At 36.1% G+C, this 27,339-nt stretch overlaps 1 protein-coding gene across 1 annotated transcript in view; it reads left to right on the forward strand.

Annotated features, from left to right (window-relative positions):
- Positions 1-980: 980 nt before the first annotated feature.
- The window catches only part of LOC108101656 (discoidin domain-containing receptor 2), a 147,244-nt gene continuing 120,885 nt past the window's right edge, over positions 981-27,339 (forward strand). Inside the window, exons 1-2 of the mRNA XM_043208768.1 lie at positions 981-1,035; positions 2,439-2,646. Of these exons, the coding sequence (XP_043064703.1) occupies positions 1,015-1,035; positions 2,439-2,646 (229 nt within the window). The 5' untranslated portion in view covers positions 981-1,014. The remainder of the gene's footprint in view (positions 1,036-2,438; positions 2,647-27,339) is intronic.

The following is a 27,339-nucleotide window of genomic DNA, read 5'->3' on the forward strand; positions in this document are numbered from 1 at the left end:
CTTAGCCGGACTTACCATCATTTGACCTAGAAAAAAACTTCCATACTTTAGATTTACCAACTCTGGATTTTTTTGGTCCGTTGTTCTCTTCGTCAGAGCCTTTTTTCGGCTGATTTGTTGATATCTACGCCTGCATACATAGATAAATAACAATTACGTCGTATTTATAACAAAGAATTATAATTACCTTTTCTCTTGAGATTCACAACTATTTAGTAAAATTAAAAGCCATTTGATATCAGTTTAAGAAAATGACACGCCAAACTGTAAAAAAAAGTCAAATGTTACAGTTTGCACTCTGGTTATTTTTTTAACAAATATTTTTATTAATGATTTTTTAATCATGAGTCCACATCCGCTTGGACTTTTCCAGCTCTTCTATGCGATTGGGCATACTTTGGGTATACCGTTGTACCATTTTCGGGGGAATAGCATTCCATACGTCCTGTGTCCGTTCCCAGAACTCCTTCATTCCACTTGGAGGAACTGCATACTTCGCCAGCTGCGATTTCACATGGCCCAGCTGGTTTTCTATTGGATTCATGTCGGGAGATTGTTTCATAGAATGAAACTTCGGTTTTGAAATCCAATTTTTCACCAATATGGACGTGTGCTTCGGGTCGTTGTCTTTCTGAAAAACGCATTTTTCGGCAGAAACACCCATATCCCAACAACCTTCGAAAGATTTTCTTGTTTTTTCTTGACAAATTGGGTTTAAAGTTAAAGAAATGAAAAGTTACAGACAGTTTGTGTAGGTGTGCAGCATGATAAATAAAATTGGGGCAATGTATTTTTATTTTTCGATTTATGTTGTTTTAGCACAATACGTATTTTTTCGTCATTTTGGCTAAGAAGTTTTGGTAAATACGTGAATACAAGTTTGTTCCATTTTTTTTTCCAGGCTACGAGTGGGTTGGTTGGCGAAATGACACTTTGCTTGGTAAGCCTGTGCAGATTACATTTGAGTTTGAGACAGTACGGAATTTCAGTGCTGTTGTCATACATGCCAACAACATGTTCAGCAAGGATGTTCAGGTAATTATCTTCCGAAAAAACATTGAATATCCAATTGTGTTCTTATACAACAGCATTGGATATTATATTTAAGTCCCACTCACAAAAATACAGCGAATAGTGTTTTGACCATTTTTGATCACTTTTACGCCCACAACCTTTAGGGCTTTAGGGACACCTAAGCCAATTATCCAACTAAGCCAATGCAGATACTAATTCAGGCACCATACTTTCGGCTCCATAACTGAGTGACGGGTATATGATACTCGGGGCACCCTACCATAACTTTAAATATTACATATCACAATACACGATACTTCAAAGAAGTTCTAGAAGACGTTTCTAGAAAGCATATTCAGATTCTCATTCCAAGACAGAAATGCTACCAAGCAGTGGCCCAGGTCAAGCATCACGGGATTTGTATTGCTTCAAAATAGGCCATAAGATAAACACCTGTCGCTCCGGATAATTTGTGTCTTTTCCCCAGCCTAAGCTGTGTGGTGCCCTGTTGCAGTTAGAAATTTCGGGCGGGTATATGCCGACATATCAGAAGATCTTTTTTTTCGCGCGTATCCCACGGCCACAACGTTCCGCCCAACCGACCGAGGGGCGCTGCCGTGTATCGTACGGCTCGGTTCGCGAGAAAGGAAAAAACACCACCTGAAAGAAATCAAGTCGATATGATCAAGACCAACGTCGTGAGGTTTTTTTCTCCTTCTCTCATACGGAAGCTATCAGATATAGTCGCACGACCCAGCCTGTTTCGACTTTTTTTCTGCGTGCAATAAGTACACAACTTTTGGTAAAGTTTCAGCAAGATAGCTTTAAAACTGAGAGACTAGTTTACATAGAAAAGGAGGGCCTAGTTTAAAAAGAAACGGACAGACGGACAAAGGGACAGACGTACAGACCTATCGATATAGATCGTGATGCTGATAAAGAATTTATATGCTTTTTGGGGTCTGAGCTGTCTCCTTCACTGCATTGTCTACTTCTGACTGAAATTATAATATCCTTTTGCTCTGCAAGGGCATAAAAAATTGAAAGTCGCAAATGCCAAAGATTAATACCGACTAACACACCATTAGGCCTCTCTTGTAGCTAATGCGTCGTCTCAGGAAATGTTATTCCCTTTGAAGATCGCGATAATAATAATTGCGTCCATCAGGACTGTCCAAATTATATTTTTTTGGTGGGAATTTTTTCGGTTGTGACTCTTTGGTTATTCTCTCAGGTGATGTAGAAATGAGGAATAATTTAAGTTTAAATTAGGTGCCAAACATAAACAAGCGCAAACTATTGGATATAGCGGATCTATTGGCGACTTACTAACATAACCTCCGATGGCGAAACCTTTGTTAATATCTTTGTTTGCTGAACTGGGGCTTTGACACAGTCACTTATTCCCGACTTTTTGGTTGCAGGTGTTCGTCCACGCCAAAGTTTTCTTTAGCATCGATGGACGCCAGTTCGCTGCGGAACCGGTGCAGTTTTCCTACATGCCCGACCATGTTCTGGATCACGCCCGGGACGTGACAATCAAATTGCACCATCGTCTGGGTCGCTTTCTTCAGTTGCATTTGTACTTCGCTGCCCGCTGGATGATGGTCAGCGAAATAACGTTTACATCAGGTGAGCTTTCGCCTTAAGCATCCAACTCTCTGACTTTTTTTTAGGGGAAGGGCGTTTAAAGAAACAACAAGAGGATTTGATAAAACTTAATCCGAAATTCGACCGTAGTAAATAAACACCATCTGGAAGAAATCAAGTCGATCTGATCAAAAACAACGCAGTGAGAATTTTTTTTCAATCTCTCGTATGGGAGCTATTCGATATAGTCGGCCGATCCGGCTCGTTCCGACTTATATACTGCGTGCAATAACTACACAACTTTTGGGAAAGTTTCAGCACAATAGCTTCAAAACTGAGAGACTAGTTTACATAGAAACAGACAGACGGACAGACGCACAGTGGGCCAAGTGCCTCTGCTAGCGGAATTTTAATAATAACTCGGGTAAATGAATTTATATTTTATTGAAAATTTTAACTTAATATCCTTAATGTATTCTTGACATATTCTGAAAATATTAATGTGTTACCCCAAGTAAATCTCATACGATTCATATAAAAACAAGAAAGGAAGCTAGCTTCGGCAAGCCGAAGCTTATATACCCTTGCAGTCATCAAATACTTCGAACAGAATACACAAAGGCCAAACATTATCGAAGCTACGACGACTTTTCTATTCATTTTCCATATTTTTGACTATTGTTCATATGGCAGCTATATGATATAGTCGTCTGATTTTGATAAAATTTAATTTGTTATTCAAGAGTCGTTAGAAAACTCAATATTCAAAAATCGTGGTTTTCTGAAGAGAAATAACGATGTTATCATTTTATTTCCATTAATTCTATATAGATTTTTCGATCTTTCCTATGGCAGCTATATGATATAGTTGTCCGATTTTTATGAATTTTTTTTTATAAATCAAGGCTAGTTAAAAAACTTGATACCCAAAAAATCATAGTCGTGTGATGAAAAACAATGACGTTATCAATTAATTTCCTTTAATTCTATATATTTCTTTTTGATCTCTCCTATGGTAGCTATATGATAGAGTTATCCGATTTTGATAAAATTTAAACCGAAATTCAATAGTAGTTAGAAAACAGACGGACCGACGTACAGACGGATTTCGATTCAGATCGTGATGCTGATAAAGAATATACAGTAGAATCCTGTTATAACGACTCCGCTTATAGTGTCCGTCCGGGTTGTGCGACGAAAACTCGATGGTTTGGTTGGTCCCCATACAAAGTTATATGAAAGGGCCTCCGCTTAAAGCGTTTCCGCTTTAAGCGACAAACCGCTTATAAGAATGAAATTTTTCAGGAAAATTGGAAAATTTAACCGGATATTGCGCCGGATATAGTGCCGGAAAAAATACAGTGCCATAGTTCAAAATTTAAGCATCAAAACACGCTGTTAGAAATGTATGTATTTGTCAGTGATCGGCACCCTTGCTTGTATGCGTAGCAGCGACACGAAGGATCTTGCACTGGCACAACTCTCTGTTAGTTTTAGCTGTCGTCTTAACAACGCTGCTGCGAGAGAGAGAGAGTCGAAGTGCAATGCCGACGTCACACTGTGTGTGCAGACCATGGTAGAATTATACAAGGTAGTCTCGTCGGCTGCAAAATCGCTCGGGTTTTTTCCCCCTATGGTTCAGTGCGCTCGGGATTTCGAAGTGAGGGGTTGTCCGCGGACGATTTTTTCTCAAAACGTTAACCCTTGTTTGCTTATGAAAAATACTTGTTGCAACTATTGCAGCAAGCACATACAAGGCGTAACATGTAATATTGCAGAAAAATATTTTGAAATGTGAACAATATGGGAGCGAGTCCTAAAGGGCAGCTTTGGGTAAAAACCAAAAATTACGGAACAATTAATACTCATTGTCATATAACAGTCCTTTTTAAACCCCGTGCACAGCATAAGGTTTTTACGACATCATCTTCTTCTGTTTCTTTCGCACTTACGGGAAAACACCCTCTCACTCGCACTCATTGTAGTGACCAATAGGGGGAAAAAAAAGCCGACGAGACTACCTTGTACTTATTATACCATGGTGCAGCATTGTTGCCATTTTAGCTTATTTTAAGCTAGATTTAGCATATTTTAAAATGAAATAGCTTGAAAAATACTTGAAATGCATATAGCTTAAAATCTGGCTTATTTCCAATTTAATTTAGCTAATTTTGGCTTAAAAAAATTGTATTATAATTTTTGGTAATTTTTATCGATAATTTGGACAAAAGCATATTTTGTTGTTGGTATTTTAATAATAATCGTTAGCAAGTCTCGGTCACACTGAAATTTTGCACATGTTTGATTTGCGATTGTTGTTGCGTCGTTTTAGAAACATGCCGAAAGTGACTTACAAACAGAATTTCCGCGATTTGTGGTTAAATTTCGAAGAATTTAAGCAGTGGCTACGCAAAGTGCCAACTGTCTCGACAAAAGCGTACTGCTGCTTTTGTAAGGTGTCGATTGGGGCCAAGTTATTTGAGTATGAACATTGTTAAATCAAAAATGCGCAACAAAATGTCTTTAAAAAGCTTAAACGCAATTTTAAGAATAAGGTTTGTTTTTGAAATTTTAAATTATTTAAAATATACAAAGTATTTTTGTTTTAATGTTATAGATATGGACTGCGACGTCATGGAAAATGTTGCCATGAGTACCAACTGCCAACGAAATACCTCGCTTTAATACAATCTTCGGCAAAATATAATGAATCTAATGAGGAAGTTGATAAAATTATTTCTTTAATTTAATAGTTATATAAATATCGTATTATTAAAAGTAAAAAATCAACTGTTTTAATGTTTTCCATGGTTAGCTTATTTTAAGCTTTTTTTTTTAATTTTTAGCTTATTCTAGCTTATTTTTTTCTTCAATCTAGCTTATTTTATCTCTCAAAATCTGGCAACACTGTGGTGCAGACCTCATAGTCAATTCCATGAGATGTCCCGTTATATTTCTAGTTTTTTCTGCTTTTTTCCGAGTAAAACTGAATGTTTTAATTTGCCAAATGCAATATGTGCAATAATAAGCTCATTCAGTTTTCAGTATTTAGAAAAACCTATGTTTTTGAATTTAATTTATTAAATTTTTCGTTTTAATTAAAAAATTAATTTGATTTATTTTAAAAACCTATAACAAACACAGCAACCATAAAATAATCAAAAAAAAAAAAAAGTTCCTCCTTTTGCTTAGTGCGTCTTCCGGTTATAACGACGAAAAATGGTCGGTCCCTTGGAAGTCGTTATAACCGGATTCTACTGTATATACTTTATAGGGTTTGAGGTGTCTCCTTCACTGCGTTGCAAACTTCTGACTGAAATTATAATATCCTTTGCTCTGCAAGGGTATAAATATAGTGAATTTTGTAACTTTATAGTCTTTCAAAAAATATATTTTTAAACATTTTAAATTCAATAAACAATTATATGAAAATAATAAAAATAATTTTAAAAAATTATAAAAATATATATTAGGGCTATTCAGAATCCGATGTGTCGGAGTCGACCAATGAATTGTTAGGAAAAGCAAGCAGCTTGACAACATCCTCATCTAAATTGACGGGCTTTTTGGATAACTGTGATGGCTTAGATAAGGATGTTATTAATGGATCTGATGAAATAATTAACCCATTCATAACATCTTGCATCGTATTAACTCTTTTGTCTTTCCTAGAGTGGTTCAGTCGTATTCTCCTTAAATCTTTATTCCTGGCTTCGAGTGCCTCTTCAGACATTAATCCAATAGGCAGACTTACATGGTTTATGACGTCTGCACCATGGATTAATATTTTGTGAATGGACGCGGGCATGTAATACCATGGGTATAATTCAATAAACATTTCGGCCGTTTCCATAGCATGTATGAGCGAAATGTCTTCTAATCGATATTATGTCCACTGGCCAGTACACGAAGAATTACACTGAACTTATATATAAGCTCTTTTCTGACTCCGGTAATTCTTGATACCAATTCTGGTTCTTTGAAAAACCGTCTCGCAGTATTACCATTGTTTGTATTTCTACTATGAGCAATAGGTATATCTACCAATAAGCCCATTTCCTCTCTAAGTTGCACATGAATTTCAGATTTTCGTGCCTGTACAACCGGCTTATCATTACCGCGAACTTGCCATTTTTTAATTGAAGTCGGTAAGAAATGTGTGAAACACATTCGAAAAATCGTATCCAGGCATGAAGGGTTGACAGCCCATATTTAAATAAGTCGGCATCAACTTCATAACTTTTCACCAAATCTAAATTATTCATATTTTTTGGTGCTGCTCGACAAAGTCCACATATTTGCGAAGAGGCTTCTGCAAGGACACTAAATGTTTTTCCATCCAACATGGTCATGTTAAATTTATGGAAAATTGTATACGAATCGGTTATTGTTGGTTTAATTGCTAATATTTGACTATTTATATTTTCAGTCTCAGAAATAATTAATTCAGTCGATTCCTTTTGGCAAATTAGCTTAATGGGCTGACAATATCGAGTTGATGAAGGTCTATCGTTCTTCGACAAAATTTTAACTCCAAGCTGCACTTGCAAAGGAACAAGACAGACAGAAAATAGGTGCTGATCGACCATACTCAGTTCACTATCATTAAACTTTTGACGATAAGTTGAGTGACCACTGCTGCCATCGCATCCCCATTTATATATGGCAGTTAAAATGGTATTGTTATCATTTAATAATTTCTGCTCTTCAAAGCCTTGCGGGTACGATTTTATAATACGGCTTATCGTATGGTCGACTAAGCTTTGCAGTGTCGTTTCAGCAGAACAATCCGTAAATTTTAGATTTTTTGGGTAACATAAAATCTTTGCTGAATGCAGCTTTTGATAACTTGGGTAAATATTTGCGTTCCTTTCTTTTGCAGAACATCTGGTTAGTTTGTATGTATGCTTTGTGTGGCCTACATCAATATAGAATGCAAGCGCTCAGTGGCGGATTTACCGTATAGGCAACATAGGCAGCTGCCTAGGGCGGCAAATTTTTAGGGGCGGCAAATTTCGACTGTTAACACTACATAAAATAATATTTTTTAATAGACACAAAAAATTTTTACTCTAAGGTCAATATACTTCTTTTCGCTGCCGCGAACACGCGGAAATTCAAACGCACAATCATTATAACCGAAAATTACCGTGCGTTTGAATTTCCCGCGCGTTCGCGGCAGCCATCTTTGCGCCAATTCGCGAAGGTACGCTCCCGATGTGACCAGGCTCGTGTTATTGTTGTGAAGACATATGTGTGCAATATCGCGCAATCACATAAAAATTTCTTTTAAGCTTTCATCAATTTGAATTGAAAGATCAATATGTATATCGATAAAGAGAACAGTTATTTTTACCTTTCAATAAAAATGAGTGACGGGCGAAATCGATTAAGCGGTGCCGAATATCGCAAGCAAGCCGCAAAAAGAAAAATAAAAGATGACGATGTTATAGCAAAAACCAAAAAAATCTCCTCGTATTTCACGCTTCACGGAAGTCAAAGTGATGCGGGTAGTTCGAGTAGTTCGACCGTTGCTGAAAAAAGCCAAATTTCTGAAGAAACAACAGATTTCGCAGGTAAATTAAAGTTTCGAGTTCCATTAATTTTTGTTCCTCTATAATTTACTATTTTTTTTAAATTCTTTTCTCATTATAATTGATTCAAGGTTATACTTCTGGTTTCTAGATTTTCTGTATTTTTGTTAAAAAAATTTGTGCGCAGATTAAAAAGTACATAACATACATAAACATTTGAACAATTTTTTCAGAATCTACGGAAGAGATAGCATCATCAGACGTTCATAACAAGTCGAAATTTTTATTCAGCGATGACCCTGCGGAATGGCTCATAAATGACGAATTACGTGATCATATCGCTAAGTATAATTATAAGAGAAATGAACATCTGGATTTTTCGCAGTCAAAAAGAGTGAACAATAATATAACGCGGTCTTTGAATTCATCCATGTTCGAAAGAAAACTTGCGAATGGTGAAAAAACTTCCCGTGTCTGGTTAGTATATTCTGGAAGCAAAAGGATCGGTATATTGTGCTCCATGTTTTCTTTTTGGCGGTGAATCTGCTTTCTCTGACAAAGATGGATTCAGTGATTGGAAAAATGCGGGCGTAAGAATGAGTCAACATGAAAATTCTGAAAAGCATCAAACTTCTTTGAAAACTTTGAAAGATAGAGCGAGTGCTTTTGGTCGAATCGACAAAACTCTGCTCGCTGAATATGACAAAGAAGTAGTTTACTGGAAAAATGTTTTGAAACGAGTCGTCGCTGTCATTAAGAGTTAAGCTTCACGTGGATTGCCTTTTAGAGGGCACGAAGAAAAGTTTGGTTCTCTTCACAACGGAAACTATTTGATGCTTTTAGAATTGATAGCCGAATTCGATCCATTTTTGAAAGAGCATATTTCGAAATTTGGAAATAAAGGCATCGGTAGTACCAGTTATCTGTCCAAAACAATTTGCGAAGAGTTCATCCAAATATTAGCTGATAAGGTATTAAATGTAATCATTCAAGAGGTCAAATGTGCGAAATATTACTCTATCATTGTTGATTCCACACCTGACATTTCACATGTGGATCAGCTGTGTCTTTTACTGCGTTACGTGAAAAAAGACGGTATGCCAGTAGAGCGTTTCGTGAAATTTCTACAAAATGCGGGCCACAAGGCTGTCGAAATGGAAAATGTTGTAATTTCTACTTTGGGTGATTTACAAATTGATATCAAAGATTGTCGAGGTCAGTCGTATGACACAGCCCGAAATATGTCCGGTATTTATGCGGGATTGCAACAATTGATCAAAAATCGTAACGAATACGCTGAATATGTTCCCTGTGCAGCTCATTCGCTTAATTTAGTTGGAAATCACGCAGTTGAAAGTAGTTCCACAGCTGCTGCTTTTTTTTAATGATCTTCAAAGTTTATATAACTTTTTCTCAGCATCTACGAGTCGTTGGGATATTCTCCAATCTTACTGCAAGAAATCTGAGAAAATTACTGTGAAATCTCTTTCATTAACACGTTGGTCAGCTCGCAACGATGCCGTTCGCACTGTCGATCAGTATTATACTGAAATACTTCAAGCTTTGTATTACATAGAAAACGATCTTTCACAAAAAGCTGTTACACGAAATGAAGCCAAAGGTATTAGGACTCGTTTCGAATTGCTTGAAACAGCTTTTATGCAATCTTTGTGGAGTTTTTTACTTTCCAAATTCAATGCTGTGAGCAAAAAATTACAATCCACGCTTACCAACCTGAATGAAGTTCAATTGTATCAAAGTCTTATAAAAGTTGCAAGTGATGCACGTGATGATTTTGACTTTTTTGAAAAAAAGCATTCGAGTTGTCAGTCAACCAAGAATACAAAACACTTCAAGGCAGGGTTAAACGTCGGAAAATTTATGAAGATGAAACAGGAACAGAGGAGGTAACATTGCTTGGAAAAGATGATTTCAGAGTCAACACGTACAATGTCATCTTTGACAATTTATTATTTGAATTACGTGAAAGGTGCCAAAAATATGAAGAAGTTTGCGATAAGTTCTCTGTTTTGATTGATTTGAAAAACATGAATAATGTGGAAATCCGTGAAAAAGCAAAAGCTTTGCAAGAAGCATTCAATGAAGATTTGGAAAGTTGTTTGGATGATGAATTGATTCATTTCAAAGCATATCTTGAATGTGATCTGGGTTTGAAAACACACACACCTATTGAAACTTTCAACTTTTTCAGATGTAAAGATCTTGTCGAAGTGTTTCCTAATGTCGACATTGCTTACAGAATTTTCCTTTCCATGGCTATCACAAACTGCAGCGGTGAGAGATCGTTTTCTTGTTTGAAACGAGTTAAAAATTACTTTAGATCAACTATTGGACAAAATCGCTTGAATTCTTTGGCTTTGTTGGCAATAGAAGCGGAAGTTTTACATGAGGTAGAATGCGATGCAATCATTTCTGATTTTGCGATTCGTAAAGCACGACGTAAGAACACATAAGCCAAATAAACGAACAAACGCACAGATATACAAATACTTATGTTAATATGTACAACTGACACAAAAGGTGATATTAATAAAGAATTCTGAACCATCACTACCTGCTTCTTTGATTAAACCCATATTCCTAATGTGGAAATTCATGCAACCGTGTAACACAAGGTCAATAAAACAATGATATAAAGGTAAAAATTAGGCTGCAGTCTAGGGCGGCAAAATCAAAACTGCCTAGGGCGGCAAATTGTCTTAATCCGCCCCTGCAAGCGCTTCTTCTGGAGTGAAAGGAACAGGTAGATTCCTTGGTGTTTCCAGTGACTGTTTTATGTTTCGTCCAGATTTCTCATCATTATTTAAAGAACACACTATTTTTGAAGCAGTGCGCATTCCGGACTTGTACAAACTGCTACATGTTGCTACCAACAACTGTTCACAAGTCGATTCCTGAACTAAGTTAGCTACTTTTTTGACTTGGGCTTTCGGGCACAGATCACCAAAATTCTTCCTTGGTCTGCCAATATCAATAGTTGACGTTACATTATGTAATATCAGTGGCATATCAAGCCATTTCTGATTTTTTTTTTCAAAAATGCTTTGTTGTAATAGCAAGTTTTCCATTTTGTTGTAAGCCGGCTAACAAAGTTTGACAAATTTTTTTTTATTTTTTGTTGTTCAACTTCAGATAAACAGCTGCTTTTTGAAATTTGCCCAAACACATATTCGGTAAGCACCAAAATTTTTTCTGCTACACTTTCGCTAAGCCACAAGGCAAAAAGAAGTCTCCTAGGGACTGACATTCCACCTATAAAGTGTAATAGACTTAAGAATTGGCCGTAGTTGGCTCTCATTTTGGACATTTTGACACCACAGGGACTTACACTTCTCACAAATACTAACATTAGCATGAATACGATTGAATCACATTAGTTACAGTCCAACAAAGACAGTAAAGCGTTTAAACATCATTACTTCAAAAGCATATTAATAAAAATATATTTTTAGGCTACACATACATAGACGAATCACGAACACGTTATTTACATTTAGTACATACCTTAGTTTAACGAAAACAATGGTTTCTTCAATAAAAAATTGTCAATTTGAGTAATTTTCAAAATATTAAACGCGACTAAAAATTAACCTTAAAAATTTGCATACACACGTGAAAAACATATGATTACTTCGGAAGCTCACAATTGATCACAACAGCCATTTTAAAGCTTTTAACAAGCTTTTGTGAGCTTCAAAGAGTGTTAACATTGAAATAAAAAAAAATTTAACCAAATATTAAATAATTTTATTTGGACTTTTATTCCGCCAAATGTCTCATTGGGCCCACTGTGAGACGGACAGACGTACAGACGGATTTCGATTCAGATCGTGATGCTGATCAAGAATATATATACTTTATAGGGTCTAAGGTGTCTCCTTCACTCCTTCACCTGAACTTGCTTCTTTTAAGTTTTGGTATCAATGGAAAGGTAATTCAAATGCCGTTTGAATGATACCATACTTTTCTCAATTCATTCGATATTTATTGAAAAGGGCCATTTAAAAAAAAAGTAAAAAAAAAAATTTTTCCCTCGTCTTCAAAACTAAAATTTTTGGATGCAAAAAGTTTCTTTAATCAAAAATAATAGGAACTGCAAAAAAGAATTTTTCAAAAAGTTTTAATAGTCTCGATCCACTATTTCCATGATTTTATCCGTATCAACGGTCACTGGTCGTCCGGAAGGCTTGGGTGTTTCGATATCAAAATTGCCACTTCGGAATCGCCTAAACCACTGTTCGGCGGTTCGAATCGAAAGTTTGTTATCTCCTAAGACAGCAATAATCTGTCTGCGAGTTTCCGCAGCAGTTTTTCCCTGTGCGAAATAAAATTTCAAAATTGCCCGAATTTCTGCGTTTGTGAACTCCATTTCAAGCTCATGTAAACAAACTATATGTTATTTTAAAGGTGATGCCAACACCTTTTAAACGATATACAGCATTGCCAGATACGATTATATTTGACTTCACAAGCGAAGCGCGAAATTTGAATGTAAAAACCGGTATGTCATTACCAGGGCTAACAGAGTTATGTTTTTAAATGAAAAAATATTTATTTCCATATTTTCGCCTTTTTTCCTGTAAATCCATATTTTACACAATTACTTGAATAAATCCATATTTTGAGCATTAAAGTGTCTCAAAACCTATAGAAAGATATGTTTGGCTCAAATATTATGAAATTTCTGTCGTTTGCCTTATACTCGATAATAAATAATGGAAAGAAAACAAAACAAGATTCAGTATTTATTCCATATTTCATGCTTTCATTTCTTATGTCTCTTAAATTCATTTTCATCATTTAAACACATATTGAGTGACAAACGCCGTAGTTTTGTTTGTCATGTCCTGCTTTTCGCGCGGTGGAGTTGCCGGCTAGTCAGCGTGATCCCAGGGGGGGGAACAACCACAAATTCTTACACGCAGCAGACACAACAAAAAAAAAAAACAAACAAAACGGAATTTTTTTGGATCTGGACAACTAATTTGAACACAACGGAAATTTTCGGAATATCCAGATTGGACTACCTCACCAAATTGGTAGCCCTCGGAGTCCCACCCAACCATGAGTGCATCCTCGTTCCACTTTCGGACACATCTCCCAAATATAGTTTTCATGGAAACATCTTTTATACCATCTCACTCCCCCCCACTTGAGGAATCTACTCGCTTACGTTCATCTTTCTTTTTAATTCATTATAAATTCAATCTTGCACTTATACATTAACACATATAACACCTAACACCTAACCACGGTACCGCGGGACGAATACATAGAACGTATATAAATAAATAATAAATAAATAATAATTAACTGAACAGAGAATAATAAATAAATAAGGCTTGTATCACATGTTAATATCAATAAATAAATAAATATGTGATGATTTTCAAGAATAAATATTTGGCCTATATAATTAATTCACTCACATGGACTTCATATCTTGGGGTTTCTGTTTTTTGTTTACTTAAGTCTAATTAATTTTGATAAATAAATAGTTAAGCTACAAAAAAAACCTGGGGCCACCCAGCATGAGTGGCCAATTTTTCCTTTCCAAAAAAAATTTGCCCTCTTCTTTGGGTGTGCCTCCTCCTTCCACTTGTCCAAAAAGATTAACTCCAAGATCCTCTCCGTGATTGAACCTAAATAACGATTTATTCCTTTTTACTTTGACCACTTTATCTCTTATTTATATATTTTTTTTTAACTCACTTTTCATGCACTTTTTTCTATAATTTTAGAAAATTTTTTTGCCTCCTTGAAAACTTCGATCTAACCTCTGGACCTCATGCAATTTTTTTCCTTTCTATATTCTCTTTGCCAAAAAAAATACTCAGAAATTTTCGAATTCACCTTTTTGGAGTTAGTCATTCCTGGGGAACCAGTTCCAGAGGCTTAAACGGTCGCAACCCTGTCCGGACTCACGAGTCTATCGATACTTATTATCGTCGGCCGTTGGTAAACAAACACTGTTTACATTTTATTTGGTCTATTAAATTTTGTTTGTTTGGCCGCACATAACATGTTTTTACTAATCTGACACAACATGTCATATTGTTCTGCAATGATCTTTGAGACAAACGGCGCACGTTTGTTTGTAGCGATTTCTAATTGTTCATTGTCATAAAAAGTTAATATGATCGATATAATCGTCTACGTTTATCCATTTTTTTTACCTATATTTATCCCTTTTTTCGTCTATACTACCTATATTTATCCATATTTATCCATTTTATTCCATATTTGTCAACTTTTTCGTCCATATTTCTCTATTTTTTCGTCCATAAATCCATACATATTTTTACGTTTTTAAGAACATAACTCTGTTAGCCCTGGTCATTACCAAACAACCTAATATTAAAACTACATAACCTTCAAACCAATTGGCCTAAAAATTGTAAATAAACAAAAAGATAACCGATATATTACTTACTTCGAGTAACTGCTTAGTACAGGACGACTTTAAAATGTATCACAAAATATTATTCATAGAGTTTATTTATACATTTAACTCACTGTTTATACACTGCATAAGTGGTAATAATATTGTAAATAGTTAAAAAATCTGCGTTTACTGCAAATGACGTGACGCGACAGATTTGCAATCTAAAGTTCTAATAATTAACTAGTAAACGAATACAAAAACCAATATAGTATGTATTATTTCTTATTCTCTCTCTCGGTTAATCTTTCTCACTAGCTCTCTCGCACTTCTCGCTCCATCGCACCATGGTACAATAAGTATAAGGTAGACTCTCATCGGCGGTAGAATTGTTCGGGTTTACTCCTCTATGGCTCAGTACGCTCGTGCTTTCGTAAGAGACTGTTTGTACGCCGACGATTTTTTCTCAAACCGTTAACTCTTGTGTGCTTATGAAAAAATACTTGTTTCAATTACACTGTGCGACAAAAAAATGTTTAAGTTGATTTTTTCTTATTTTCCACTTCTACTAATCAAAATAAGAATATAAGTTTGTGGATTTGTTAATATCAATAGCCAATCAGCTTTTACGCACACTCAAATGTCCCAAAAACGTGCGTTTTTGCATATTTCACAGCCTTATAATCACATATTGGGAAAATATTTTTTCACCGTTATAAGCGTTTATGCAAGTTCAATATCTATTAATTAAAATTTATTAAGCAAATATACCGTTAGGCTTTTATCACAATGCTTTAAAATTTTTTTCTCCCAGCTCTATACTCTGGGCGACTACGTATGGAACTTGCAACGCAAGGATTCCTCTAAAAAAGCCAAAAAAATCAGGAAAAAAATTTACTTTAAAAAAAATAATAGTTTAATAGAATAATTTATGCACCTTAACCGAAAACAATCAAAAAAGTAACTTAAACAAAGATTTTGTTAAATTTTGTCGCACAGTGTTATTGCAGCAATCACATGTACAAGGCGTAACATTTATTATTGCATTGGTACAATTATAACGGGTGTTTTTTTAGAGGTATAGAACTTTAAGTTGCAATAAAACAACGATGGATTATTCGATTGACATGAATTTTTTTTATTCGAAAGATACAGGCAGGCTCCGGTTTTCACTTTTTTTTTCTCGTTTTCGTTTTTGGGCGAAAACGTACGTTTTCGTTTTAGGTGCTCCGGTTTTCACAAACTTTTTGTCATCGTTTCGTTATCGGAATGGTTCATTTTTTCATCGTTTCTCACTATTCAAACGGCTAAATTGTTTTTTTGGTCAAAAGTAAACAACGCGAAAAAATTAAAAAACCTGCAAGTTTATACAAATAAAACATCTTAACATTTACTTTATCTGTTTATTCTCCTAGTTTTTTAATTATCTCACTAAATTTTGAGAGGAGCTCTCTCTTCAACTCGATGTCCTCCCGTTAAAGAGCATCCATCCTCTTAAAGTGCTCGGACATGGAGTTGCTCATCTGCGACATAACTTCCAGCTGTGCTGCGCAAAGGCTTTGAAGATCATGCTCAGGGGCGCGCCGACGCTTTCGGCTTGGCTCCTCGGCTACGGTGTCCTGGTTTGGGGTTTCCTCCTCCTCCCCTTCTAAATCAGGGTTCACGGTGGGCGAAACCCCATATGTTGGCCCAGCCACTCCCTCCACCATTTCGTAAAGGCGGCAGATCTTGGCCACCTCCTCCTCCACGTCCGTTACAATCTGCTGCGAGTAAGGACCACCGCCAGTGGCCCTGGCCTCAGCCTTGATTTTGGCTATCTTCTTCCGGATGTTGGACTTCCAGTCGCACCAAACCTGGAATATTTTTCTTTGATATATTAGCTTTCTTTTATATAGTAATTAATAGTCATACCTTCTTCCATCCTGCAACGTCTTTAATGGGAGGCCCAATTGCGTTCAACGCGCCAGCAAGATCTGCCCACTTCGCCTCTGCAGCCACTCGATCTCCTTTGACAAAGCCTCGGGCCAGATCTGGCTTGTCTTTCATGAAATCCAGGATAATTTCGTCCTGGAGCGACGACTTATGCTTCCCCCTAAAAACAATAGCTTTGCATTAAGTTTTAAATACACAAATTAAGTTGTCTTACTTACATTTTCAAAATTTCAAATAAGCTGTTCCCAGAATAAGGGGCTGCCACCTTTTTTGCAGTTTTCATTCCAATATTCTCAACCACTTTTTTACTGCACTTTTGCCATTTAAGAAACTAAATTAATCATATTTATTTATAAAAAACTTTTTTAACTTTTCTTTACAAATATTTTTTTCTTCGTTTTCATTTTATAAGTATTTTTAAGTGGGTGTTTCGTTCCACTACAAGTACGGCAGCACTGACGATAACTTTTGGCAATAGATTTATCGGCCCCTTAGCAAAACGAAAGTTGTTGTTGCCGACGGCAAATATTTTCTGTATGAAATCAAGATGGGGTCAGAAAATAATTATTTAAAAAATAAATACGAATTAGATTGACCTACTGATTATGTGAAATGAACATCCATAGATTTCAACTATTTTTTTCCTTTTGCAATTAAGAACCAATTTGATGTAGAAAAAGGCATTTACTTTTCATTTCGACAAAAAAACTTGCCCGTTTTTGAAAACGAAAAAATCTTGTGAAAGTGAAAACGGGAGCACCAATTCTCGTTTTCAAAAACGAAAACGAGATAATCTTGTGAAAGTGAAAACCGGAGCCTGCCTGATAATCTTGTGGCATTACATTTTATATATGATTTCTGACATATGACCGCCAAGGCTGGCTCGGATGTAGTCCAATCTGGACGTCCAATTTTCGATGACTTTTCCCAACATTTGCGGCCGTATATCGGCAATAACACGGCGAATGTTGTCTTCCAAATGGTCAAGCGTTTGTGGCTTATCCGCATAGACCAATGACTTTACATAGCCCCACAGAATGTGGTCTAGCGGTGTTAAATCATAAGATCTTGCAGGCCAATTCACAGGTCCAAAACGTGAAATTAGGCGGTCACCAAACGTGTCTTTCGACTTTCGAAATAAAATTGCACTATTTGCAAGCGTTGTTCAGGCGTGAGTCTATTCATGATGAATTGCCAAACCAAACTGAGAATAAATCACTTGACAGCTGTTAAATCGGTCGCCATCTTGAACAGTGATGCCAACTTAAAGTTCTATACCTCTAAAAAAAACACCCGATATAAGGTAGTCTCGTCGGCTGAATAAAACATCGATGTTTTCAAAAATAATTTTGTACTTAAAAATATAATTAAAAAGTCTTTATAGAATTTGTATAAAAAAAAAACAACAAATTTATTCAAGTAACATATTTAGAGAAATGAATAAAATAAAAACAAAAATTCAGTCCATTGAGATCGGATAAGTCACTTATTAAAGCTATAGTAATTCTTATTTATAAACATAAGCTGGTCAACGACTTCAGACTTCAACCGGGTACGGCGATCCGAAATTATTTGGTCTGCTTTGCTAAAGCTCTTTCTGATTCACACGACGTGGCTGAAATACATAAGAATTTTTTTGTTAGCTCCTTGAAGGGCTGCATGTAGTTTGAACACAGCTAGAATTAGAATAATTTATTTTAATAATCATAATACACAATTTCTTTATTTACCATCCAAAAATTTAGGGGATCGCAAGTTTCTGGCTCGTTCCCGCTTTCTACGTGTTGTCTGAGCAATATACATAATTGCGTCAGAACGCAAAGTCGTTGTTTTTGAACTTATTTTGAGTTGAAGATTCGTAAAATAGCTCGAAGTTGGATTGGGTGGTGTAGGCGCTATCGACGCTGATGTGAATGGTTCTTGAGCCAAATTTTTAAAAACATTGTGAAGCTCGTCTTCTAATGCTCGATATGCTTGATCGGCATTATTCGTTCTTTGGAAACCCTGTTTTTTAAACCTGGGGTCAATCAATGTTGCCATCCTAGGAACGGTGCGCGTTTCATAAAATGGCACGTTACAGTTATATAAGCTTCATTTGCACGGAAAGTTCAACCATCCGTGGTAATTGCAACATACTGGACACCTTCGAGCTCACATTCCAGATCCTTTCTTAAATCATTGTATATCTTAGGTAGGTAAAAAAAATTTATTTTTAAATGGTTATATTTGGCTAACCCCGTTTGTTTTATTCTTTCTTAGGTCAAAATTAGAAATTGAAATTTTATTACCTTCCTGTTGTCAGATTGATCTGAAATTTGGTATACACCTTCAGTTCCGGTGACAATACAATATAGCAGGGTTTGCAATTACTACTCCATAGCAGCGAGATTCATATATATATCGCTATGCTATTGCTACCGCTCTCACTTTAACGAGAACCGTAGCAGAGCCATAGCCGAACAACGAAAAATTGCCTGCTCTGCTCTGCTCGGAGTTTCATCGAGTCCGAACTATAGCTATATATAGCAAATAGCAAAAAAAAAATTTTTGTGCTACGGCTACGCATAGCGAGAGTAGAAAAGTTATAGCGAGATGAAAGCAGAGCAAACGATTTTCTGCACTTGCTACGGCTCTCGACCAAATTTGTTATTGTTTTGGCTATTTTCTTTTTCCTTCTTATGCACCTTTACATTATTCTCGTCGCTTTTAAGACATAATTCCTTTATTATTGAAATAAAAAATTAAATAATAACAGTTTATTCAGAAACCAAAAATCAAAATAAAAAACTTCATTTATTACAAATTAAATCAAAATTAAATACTTATGTTATTCAGACTAGTAATAGTATAGTAAAAGTTAATAAATTGTTGTTAAGGAATTAATCCTCGTCTTCAATTAAGCTTAAATTGTCTATTGCATTATCTAATTGCGTTGAGTTCAACCGGACAAGTAGTATATTTTCTAATGTTTCGTGACATAGCCGATTTCGATTGTCCGACAAAACTAGTTTTAAAGATAAAAACGCTCGCTCTATCGTTACCTACAAATATTAAAAAATTTTAGCACACGTTTATTTAAATTTTGTTTTGGATTAAGTAATAATTCTTACTTGAGTTGGCGGTATAGCAAAACATATTTTGCTTAGGGCGTAAAGCTCTGGATCGCATAACTTCCTGTCTTTCCAGAAATTTAAAACATTTGTACTAGATGTCATGTACGGTAACTTAAACGATTCAATCTTTCCATAAACATCTAATGACTCATTTGGAACAATGCTTGCACTTAAAAAGTCGTCCAAAAGATCAAAATTACTTCCATTACGTTCTGTCTCCGAAGCCATTGAATTATTTGATGATAAATTGGAAAAGGGAGTGTGGATTTTTATTTGTGCCCACAATGTCTTTAAGAAATTGATTGCTCTTTCTCTTTGTGAGCTGTCAAGTATATGATGGAATCTTGGGTCTAAATACAAACAGGCGTCAAATCCAACATTAGACACTAATTTTTTAGTTCGTGATTCCATACTTTCCATAAGCGTCTCTCCAATTTTATAGATAATTGAATCTTTGTTTGAAGCGCATGTTACTAAAATCTGGTTAGTAGTCAGTTTACAAACCAGCCACAGAGCATAAAAATTTCCGTAGTGCAATTGCTCTTGTTGAAACTGTAGTATAGTTTTTTGTAGTGGAGCTATAATAGTAATATACGAGTCCATGAACTCCCATAGCACTTCATTCACTACAAAATCGTCTTCTTTTGATTTATTTTCAACAGTTTCAATAATGCTCAAGATGCTTTTTATACCCTTGCAGAGCAAAAGGGTATTATAATTTCAGTCAGAAGTTTGCAACGCAGTGAAGGAGACACCTCAGACCCCATAAAGTATATATATTCTTGATCAGCATCACCATCTGAATCGAAATATGTATGTACGTCTGTCCGTCTGTCCGTCTGTCCGTCTGTCCGTCTGTCCGTCTGTCTGTCTGTCCTCCTGTCGGTTTCTATGTAAACTAGTCTCTCAGTTTTAAAGCTATCTCGCTGAAACTTTCCCAAAAGTTGTGTAGTTGTTGCACGCAGTATATATGTCGGAACGAGCCGGATCGGCCGACTATATCGGATAGCTCCCATACAAGAGAATGAAATAAAAAATTCTTACTCCGTTGTTTTTGATCAGATCGACTTGATTCCTTCCATATGTCGTTTTCCAACTGCTAATGAATTTCGGATTAAATTTTATCAAAATCGGATAACTCTATCATATAGCTGCCATAGGAGAGATCAAAATATATATATATAAATAATGGAAAAAAATTATAATGTCGTTGTTTTTAATGCCACGAGCATGATTTTTGGAACATAAGTTTTTTAAATACTCTTAAGTTGATAAAAAAAAATTTCATAAAAATCGGAGTACTATATCATATAGCTGCCATAGGAAAGATCGAAAAATCTATATAGAAATAACGGAAATATAATTATAACCTCGTTGTTTTTCATCAGACAATAATGATTTTTGGAATATAGAGTCATTAGAAAAGTCTTGAGTTACAAATTAAATTTCATTAAAATCGGACGACTATATCATATAGCTGTCATATGAACAATATGGAAAATTAATAGAAAAATCGTCATAGCTTCGATACTCTTTAGCTTTTATGTATTTTGTTCGACATATTTAGTAACTGCAAGGGTATATAAGCTTCGGCTTGCCGAAGCTAGCTTCCTTTCTTGTTGCTTTATAAAGTTGGTCAACCATGTTGTAAGTTGAACCCCATCTAGTTGGACAATCCAACTGTTTCTTATCTCAAATAAATCACGGTAACCGTTTGATTGTTTACGAATGTATTTGGTAAGATTGCGGCAGGTTAACAAATATTTTCTTGTGTTTGTATTTTTCGTAACGTCAATTGCACAAAGCTGTCCAGTGTGTGCTGCACATCGACATATTTGGATATCGCTCACATGAATATTTTCTGCTTTTCCAAAATCGTCAATTTTCTTCATATTATCCATATTTTGTTCATCATTGCTCATATGCATTTGTGAAAAAAATGTTGAAGTTTTTATCATCCCTGCAGTTCCAAAAGTGGCTTGTCGTCGATGACATGGACGACGACCCACCGATGCCAGTGTCCGTAGCACCTGGTGTCGCACTGATGTCACTTCATATAAAGTTTTGTATGGCATTCTAGGATTTGACATGCATGTCGCTCTCGATGACCATTTTGTCCGAGTCATCGAGCGAGGCATCGATGGCTTATACGAATTTTGTATGGAGAAAATTCGTATAAGACATCGATGATATCGTAGATGGCGTGGAGGCGATGTTGTCATCGATGGCTTTTGCGAGGGTACCCTTAGTGAAATCATCTATGCCAATGTCTGAAATGTCATCCCCAAATTCATATGAAAAACAATATATATATATTAATTTTTTTTTATTTTATTAATAAATCTTATTTTGTAACATAGGAGATAAGTACATAAATAATATGGAATTAGAAAGTTTTTGTTTACCATTTATGTGGAATATTTACAGGACAACGGCTGTTTTGCGTCCATCTATGGTACAAAAAATATTTTTATTATTACATATTATATATGTATTACTTTTTTTAATTTAAAGCAAACTTACCTTTCAAACGAATTTATCGTACAGCCTGTATATTCTAAAAAGATTTAAATAAGTTTGTAGTAAAAAACATAATATTTTTGTAATCTTAACGACACTTACATGATTTTTAAACGATTCCGCTGCGCGCTGCGCAAATTAAGTAATTTCACAACTAATTGTCAACGCACAACGCAAAAGAATGAGCAGTTCAATATTATTTTTCACCCTTTTAGTATACCCTTCTTTTTGGGTATAACCGACCATATATGACACGCGAGTTATATTATATCTATATTTGCAATCAATGTTGTGTTATGGTTATCTTGGTTCAATAAATTAAATAATGTTTATAAAATATATTTAATATATATGATTATATATATATATTATACCTAATATATGAAGAACTTTAGCATCAAAAGAGTATACATAAGTCGAGCGCCCCTCAGCCATATTTTCCACCGAAAACCAATTTTTTGTTTCTAACGGAGAATGACAACAGTGCAATTAGAAAAACGAAAGAATAGAAGACAAATTTGGAGTCGGGTCGCCGTCGGGTGCAAGCAACGAAATCGTATTATAAGAGTGAGAAAGAGAGGGAAACTTAGGAATATCCCTTTTCCTTTCCTACACATTGATTGCTTGAATGCCACGAGACACCAGGTGACAGCCAGAACTGCAGGGATATTTACCCCGTTATCCGATGTAATTAATACGATTTGGCTCAGTGCTTTTTCGTATTTGTCTAAAACAGAAATAGTTTCCCTAGCTAGATTTTTAGCAGTACTGAGCCAGCTCCTCAGAGTTCCACCATTCCAAGAATTCGCGATTTTATTTCATCTGAGCTGATGAATTAAGCACTGATGCCGAATATATTTCGTTCAAGCCGCGTTGCACTATCTATTTTTAAAGAGATAAGTCTATTTTTACATTCTTTATGTATTTCAAGTCTAATATTTGCCGCCACGTGCTTAAGTACAGATTTGCACTTGGTTCCATTCAATATAAAGTTTTTTCCACTTTTCTCTTTAATACCTTGACATGTGGGGTCAATTATATTGCGCATATTATCAGAGTTAAAAGGAACGCTATTTTCAGTGACTAAACCAATGTAGGACCGGATTAAATTTTTTTTATTTATTTGAACTTTAATTAGTTGATTTTTCACTTTTTTGGTCTGCATGCAACGAGAATCATTTTCTTGCTGCTCGGGCCGAATGTCGTGCAATATCAAATGCTTTTTTAAATTGAAAACACGATCTTTTTTCAAAACCCGTAAACATGTTTTACACTTAACATGGTCGTTATCGTTCTCTTCGAAATATTTTTAAATATTCCAGTTTTTATTTGCCGAAGACATGGTTACGCAATGAATTAATACTCACAAGTGTCAAAAGGTTTGACTCTAAATAGTTTTCATCAGTGGCGGATTTAAAATTTCAATCATGGCTAAGGGTCTTCGATTGAAAAAAAATTTGTCAGTCGGGAATTAACTTTATATCAGTTCATATATATTTCTAATTATTGTAAAATTATTTAAATTTAAACGAATAGTTTCAATTCAATTTTACCGCTCTCCAAATGCAGACCTGCAGATTTAGACTGCGTTCTTTTTTGGGTTTTTGGTTTTTTAGGGGGGTTTGAACCCCAAAAACCCCCCGTAAATCCGCCACTGATTTTCATAAATCGCATTCTAAAAAGCGACGAGAATAATGTAAAGGTGCATAAGAAGGAAAAAGAAAATAGCCAAAACAATAACAAATTTGGTCGAGAGCCGTAGCAAGTGCAGAAAATCGTTTGCTCTGCTTTCATCTCGCTATAACTTTTCTACTCTCGCTATGCGTAGCCGTAGCACAAAAATTTTTTTTTGCTATTTGCTATATATAGCTATAGTTCGGACTCGATGAAACTCCGAGCAGAGCAGAGCAGGCAATTTTTCGTTGTTCGGCTATGGCTCTGCTACGGCTCTCGTCAAAGTGAGAGCGGTAGCAATAGCAAAACGAAATACTACGGGAGCAGTGTAGCTTTTTAAACGCTGCAATATAGTAATATCAATAACATTGTAAATCTAAGATGGCTGCCGGTACTGTAACGCTTGTATCTGCCAACGCTTATACCGTATAGCGACGCCACCAACCTTCAACATCAAGGGTGGAGGAACTGTGGAATGGCAATAAGGAAAAGGGCAGTGAGAGCAACAGGGCCAAATGTCATCGAGTTCTGGGTCTTTATCCCATCTCGGGAGAGAATCTAGGGGTAGGGGCCAAAAGGGTGGCGTCGGTAGGCACAGTTCAACCAAGTTGATCGAAGGTGCCAGTACATATCTTCTCCAGCCAAAATTGTGATCTTAATCCCTGAAGCTAAGTGGTGTGAACATAATTTTTTTTGTGAAAGGAGCTCTGAGCCCCCTGGGTAAGTGGGAGAAATATTTTTTTTTAAATCCAAGGGGAGAAATAATAAAAGGGATCCGAATTCTAGTCGAACTTCACGACGGTCATCAAGCGAGGTTCGGTGAACATATCAGCTCGAACCTAGTTCTAGTTCGCTTGCGACCGCGCTCGACGGTGGTTTTCATATTTCTGCTCCCCGGGAAAAATTTCGTTTCTTGCCCAAAATCGGTCGAATTGGCCAAAACCCAAACGCCAAGCGTGGGACGAGTGCGAGGCGTCGGAAATCGTGGTTCCGGTATTCCGCCAGGCCTGGGAGACGCGCCAAAGGCTTGGCGCTTCTGGAACCGCCTGCAGCGATTGCGCAAGAGGAGAAAGAGGAATAGGATACACTGGACGAAAGCGAGAAGAAGGAAGGACGGAGGACCAAGGACTGGATGGAATTTTTTTTTTATAGCTTATAAATAGTGAATTAGTGTTTTTTTTTAGGTGTCATTTTCAAAGAGAAGAAAATTTTTGTTTGCGCATCGGAAAAAAAATAGGATGTGAGAAAATTTTGTGCAGTGTGATCGGGTAGTTTTTAGTTCGATTCCGTATTTATTTCTTTCTGCCCCCTTACACCAGATATCCAGGCCACCACAATCCTCGGGAAAGCGCTTTCTTCGATGGAACGCCAAAAAGTGCGGGTGAGTGTGAATTACGACATTAATTATTAAAGAAGGAAAAGGGAAAGGTAGAAAGAGACAAAGAGGAAGAGAATATCGCCCCATATATATTTTGTCAAAAAAAAAAAAAAAAAAGGGAAATAGGGAAAAAAGCCCACACACTGCGGAACCTATTTCAATGGGCATAATCAAACCGACCTTTTAAATTAAAACTTAAAGTAAAGTAACTTAAAGACTAGGGAACCGGACTTAAAATTATTTCAGACGCTGGCGATCGGATGAGCTTTTATATGTTCGAGTGCGCGTTTGCATGTTCGTTTTGCTTGTTTGATGTTCGTTTATATGTTCGATAGCCCTTACTCATGTTTTATCTTTGTTTATTTGTCCGTTGGCCCAAACAAAATTTTAATGAAGAAAAGATTACGCTCTCTTAGGGAAGTAAAATATAAGAATAGGCAACTCTTTTAAAATATCCCACAATATATTCATTTACCCCTTTATAACTATTTTAAATTATATATGTATATGTTTTCTTGAAGTCTTTAGATTATTATTTGTCTTTAAATTTAATGTTAAGCTCAAAACTGATTCTCTGTCTAGTTATTAAATAAATTTTATAATGTGTTAGAAACCTTTTTGTCGACCTTTAGCAGACTTATGACCCCGTGAGACCCCGACGCGTAGGGGCTGCAAAAGAAATATTTGTTTTGGGACAAGAGCGGCCGAAGGTAGGGAGGGCAGATCGGGCTTCAATAACACCGGGAGTTCCGCGCCGCGTCGGAGGAAGTCCCCAGAATCAAAGAGATCTGTAATTCGTAACTCCGATAGATTTTGGCTCGAATGATTGTGACCCCTTTGTTTTTTTATCGCTTGCCCCGGCACGCAGACTTTTTTTATTAAGGTAATGACAACAGGCAACTCGGGAGGAGGCGGCATAAGTACCACCCCATTTGCTGGCGAGCGAGAGGCCGGATGACTTTGTAGTTCTGCGTGCGCCCTCTCCCCCGACCCCAACACCTAGCCTGAGTTAGTGTAAATTGATGTACACGTTACATTTATGATCATATTCTATAATCATTATCTTATAAAATGGCGCCCAACTCAAGGGCCACGTAATTTCACGTAGCTCAACGTCACAATCCTCGTTTTAGCCTAATTAGTGCGGACAATCTTAGACTCTTGCGGGAATCAAACGACTTTTTCGTTGGCCTAATCAAGGTTTTGGTCCGCGCTAATCAAACCAGCATCAAACCTCGCTCGAAGTTCGATCAGTCGATTCGGAAATAGTCAGACCAAGGAGTTCATACACTTAGTCGACTAGCCTCGATTCAATTCGATCTTGGGAGACGGAAAATTTTCTATAGACACCCTAAATTTTTTTTTGTTTCAAATCAATACGTTTGTTTACATCAGACGCATAGGATCATTAGGCATTTGCATTTTTTTAAAGCGAAGAGCCAAACCACGTTTGATGGTCAAACGATAAATAGTTGACCCTTTCCATAAATCGCATTGGAAAGCAGTAATTTAATACCTTATTAAATTTACTGACCACGATAAATGGGAAAGCGGTATACCCTAATTGCAGTGTGCGTAGCTCGGATGATAGGCAAAAGCGTTTGATCGCAGCCGCCTAACCGCAAGCGCCAGCCGCACCTGTTGCTGTTGTAGGTGTGCAAGCAGCAGACGGGCGTCAGACACGCGCAATAAAATTTTTCTTATCTTCTTATCTTTTTTTCTTCTGTCTTCTTTGTATTTGGGTCTTGTCTCACGGGGATTAGTCATGCTTGAGGTCGATTTATGTCTGATAAATTTTTTTTGTTTCCGAGTTTGTGATTACTTTGTTCCGAATATCTTCCAGTGTTTGTCTACCTACGCAAATTCTTAGTCATATAACCAAATTTGGTTTGAGTTCGATCTACAATAAATCAGGTTCGATCGAATTCAACACCTTTTTGTTCGTTCTGACTTTCTATACAATTTTTTTTTAGTTTGTCTCTTATTTACATATACCATTACATATAATTTTATATTACTACCAAAACCAATTTATTTTTTTATTTTTTAAATTCTTCCTTTATTTATGCTATTTTATTTTATTGTTAGTCTTATTACCATTTTCTGGTTATTTTTACCATTTTAGCCATTTAAAATTTTACTATATTAGATTTACAAGTATTTTACTCACAATTAAACATG

The sequence above is a fragment of the Drosophila ficusphila genome, unplaced genomic scaffold (assembly GCF_018152265.1).
Source record: "Drosophila ficusphila isolate 14025-0441.05 unplaced genomic scaffold, ASM1815226v1 contig_636, whole genome shotgun sequence".
Taxonomy (NCBI): domain Eukaryota; kingdom Metazoa; phylum Arthropoda; class Insecta; order Diptera; family Drosophilidae; genus Drosophila; species Drosophila ficusphila.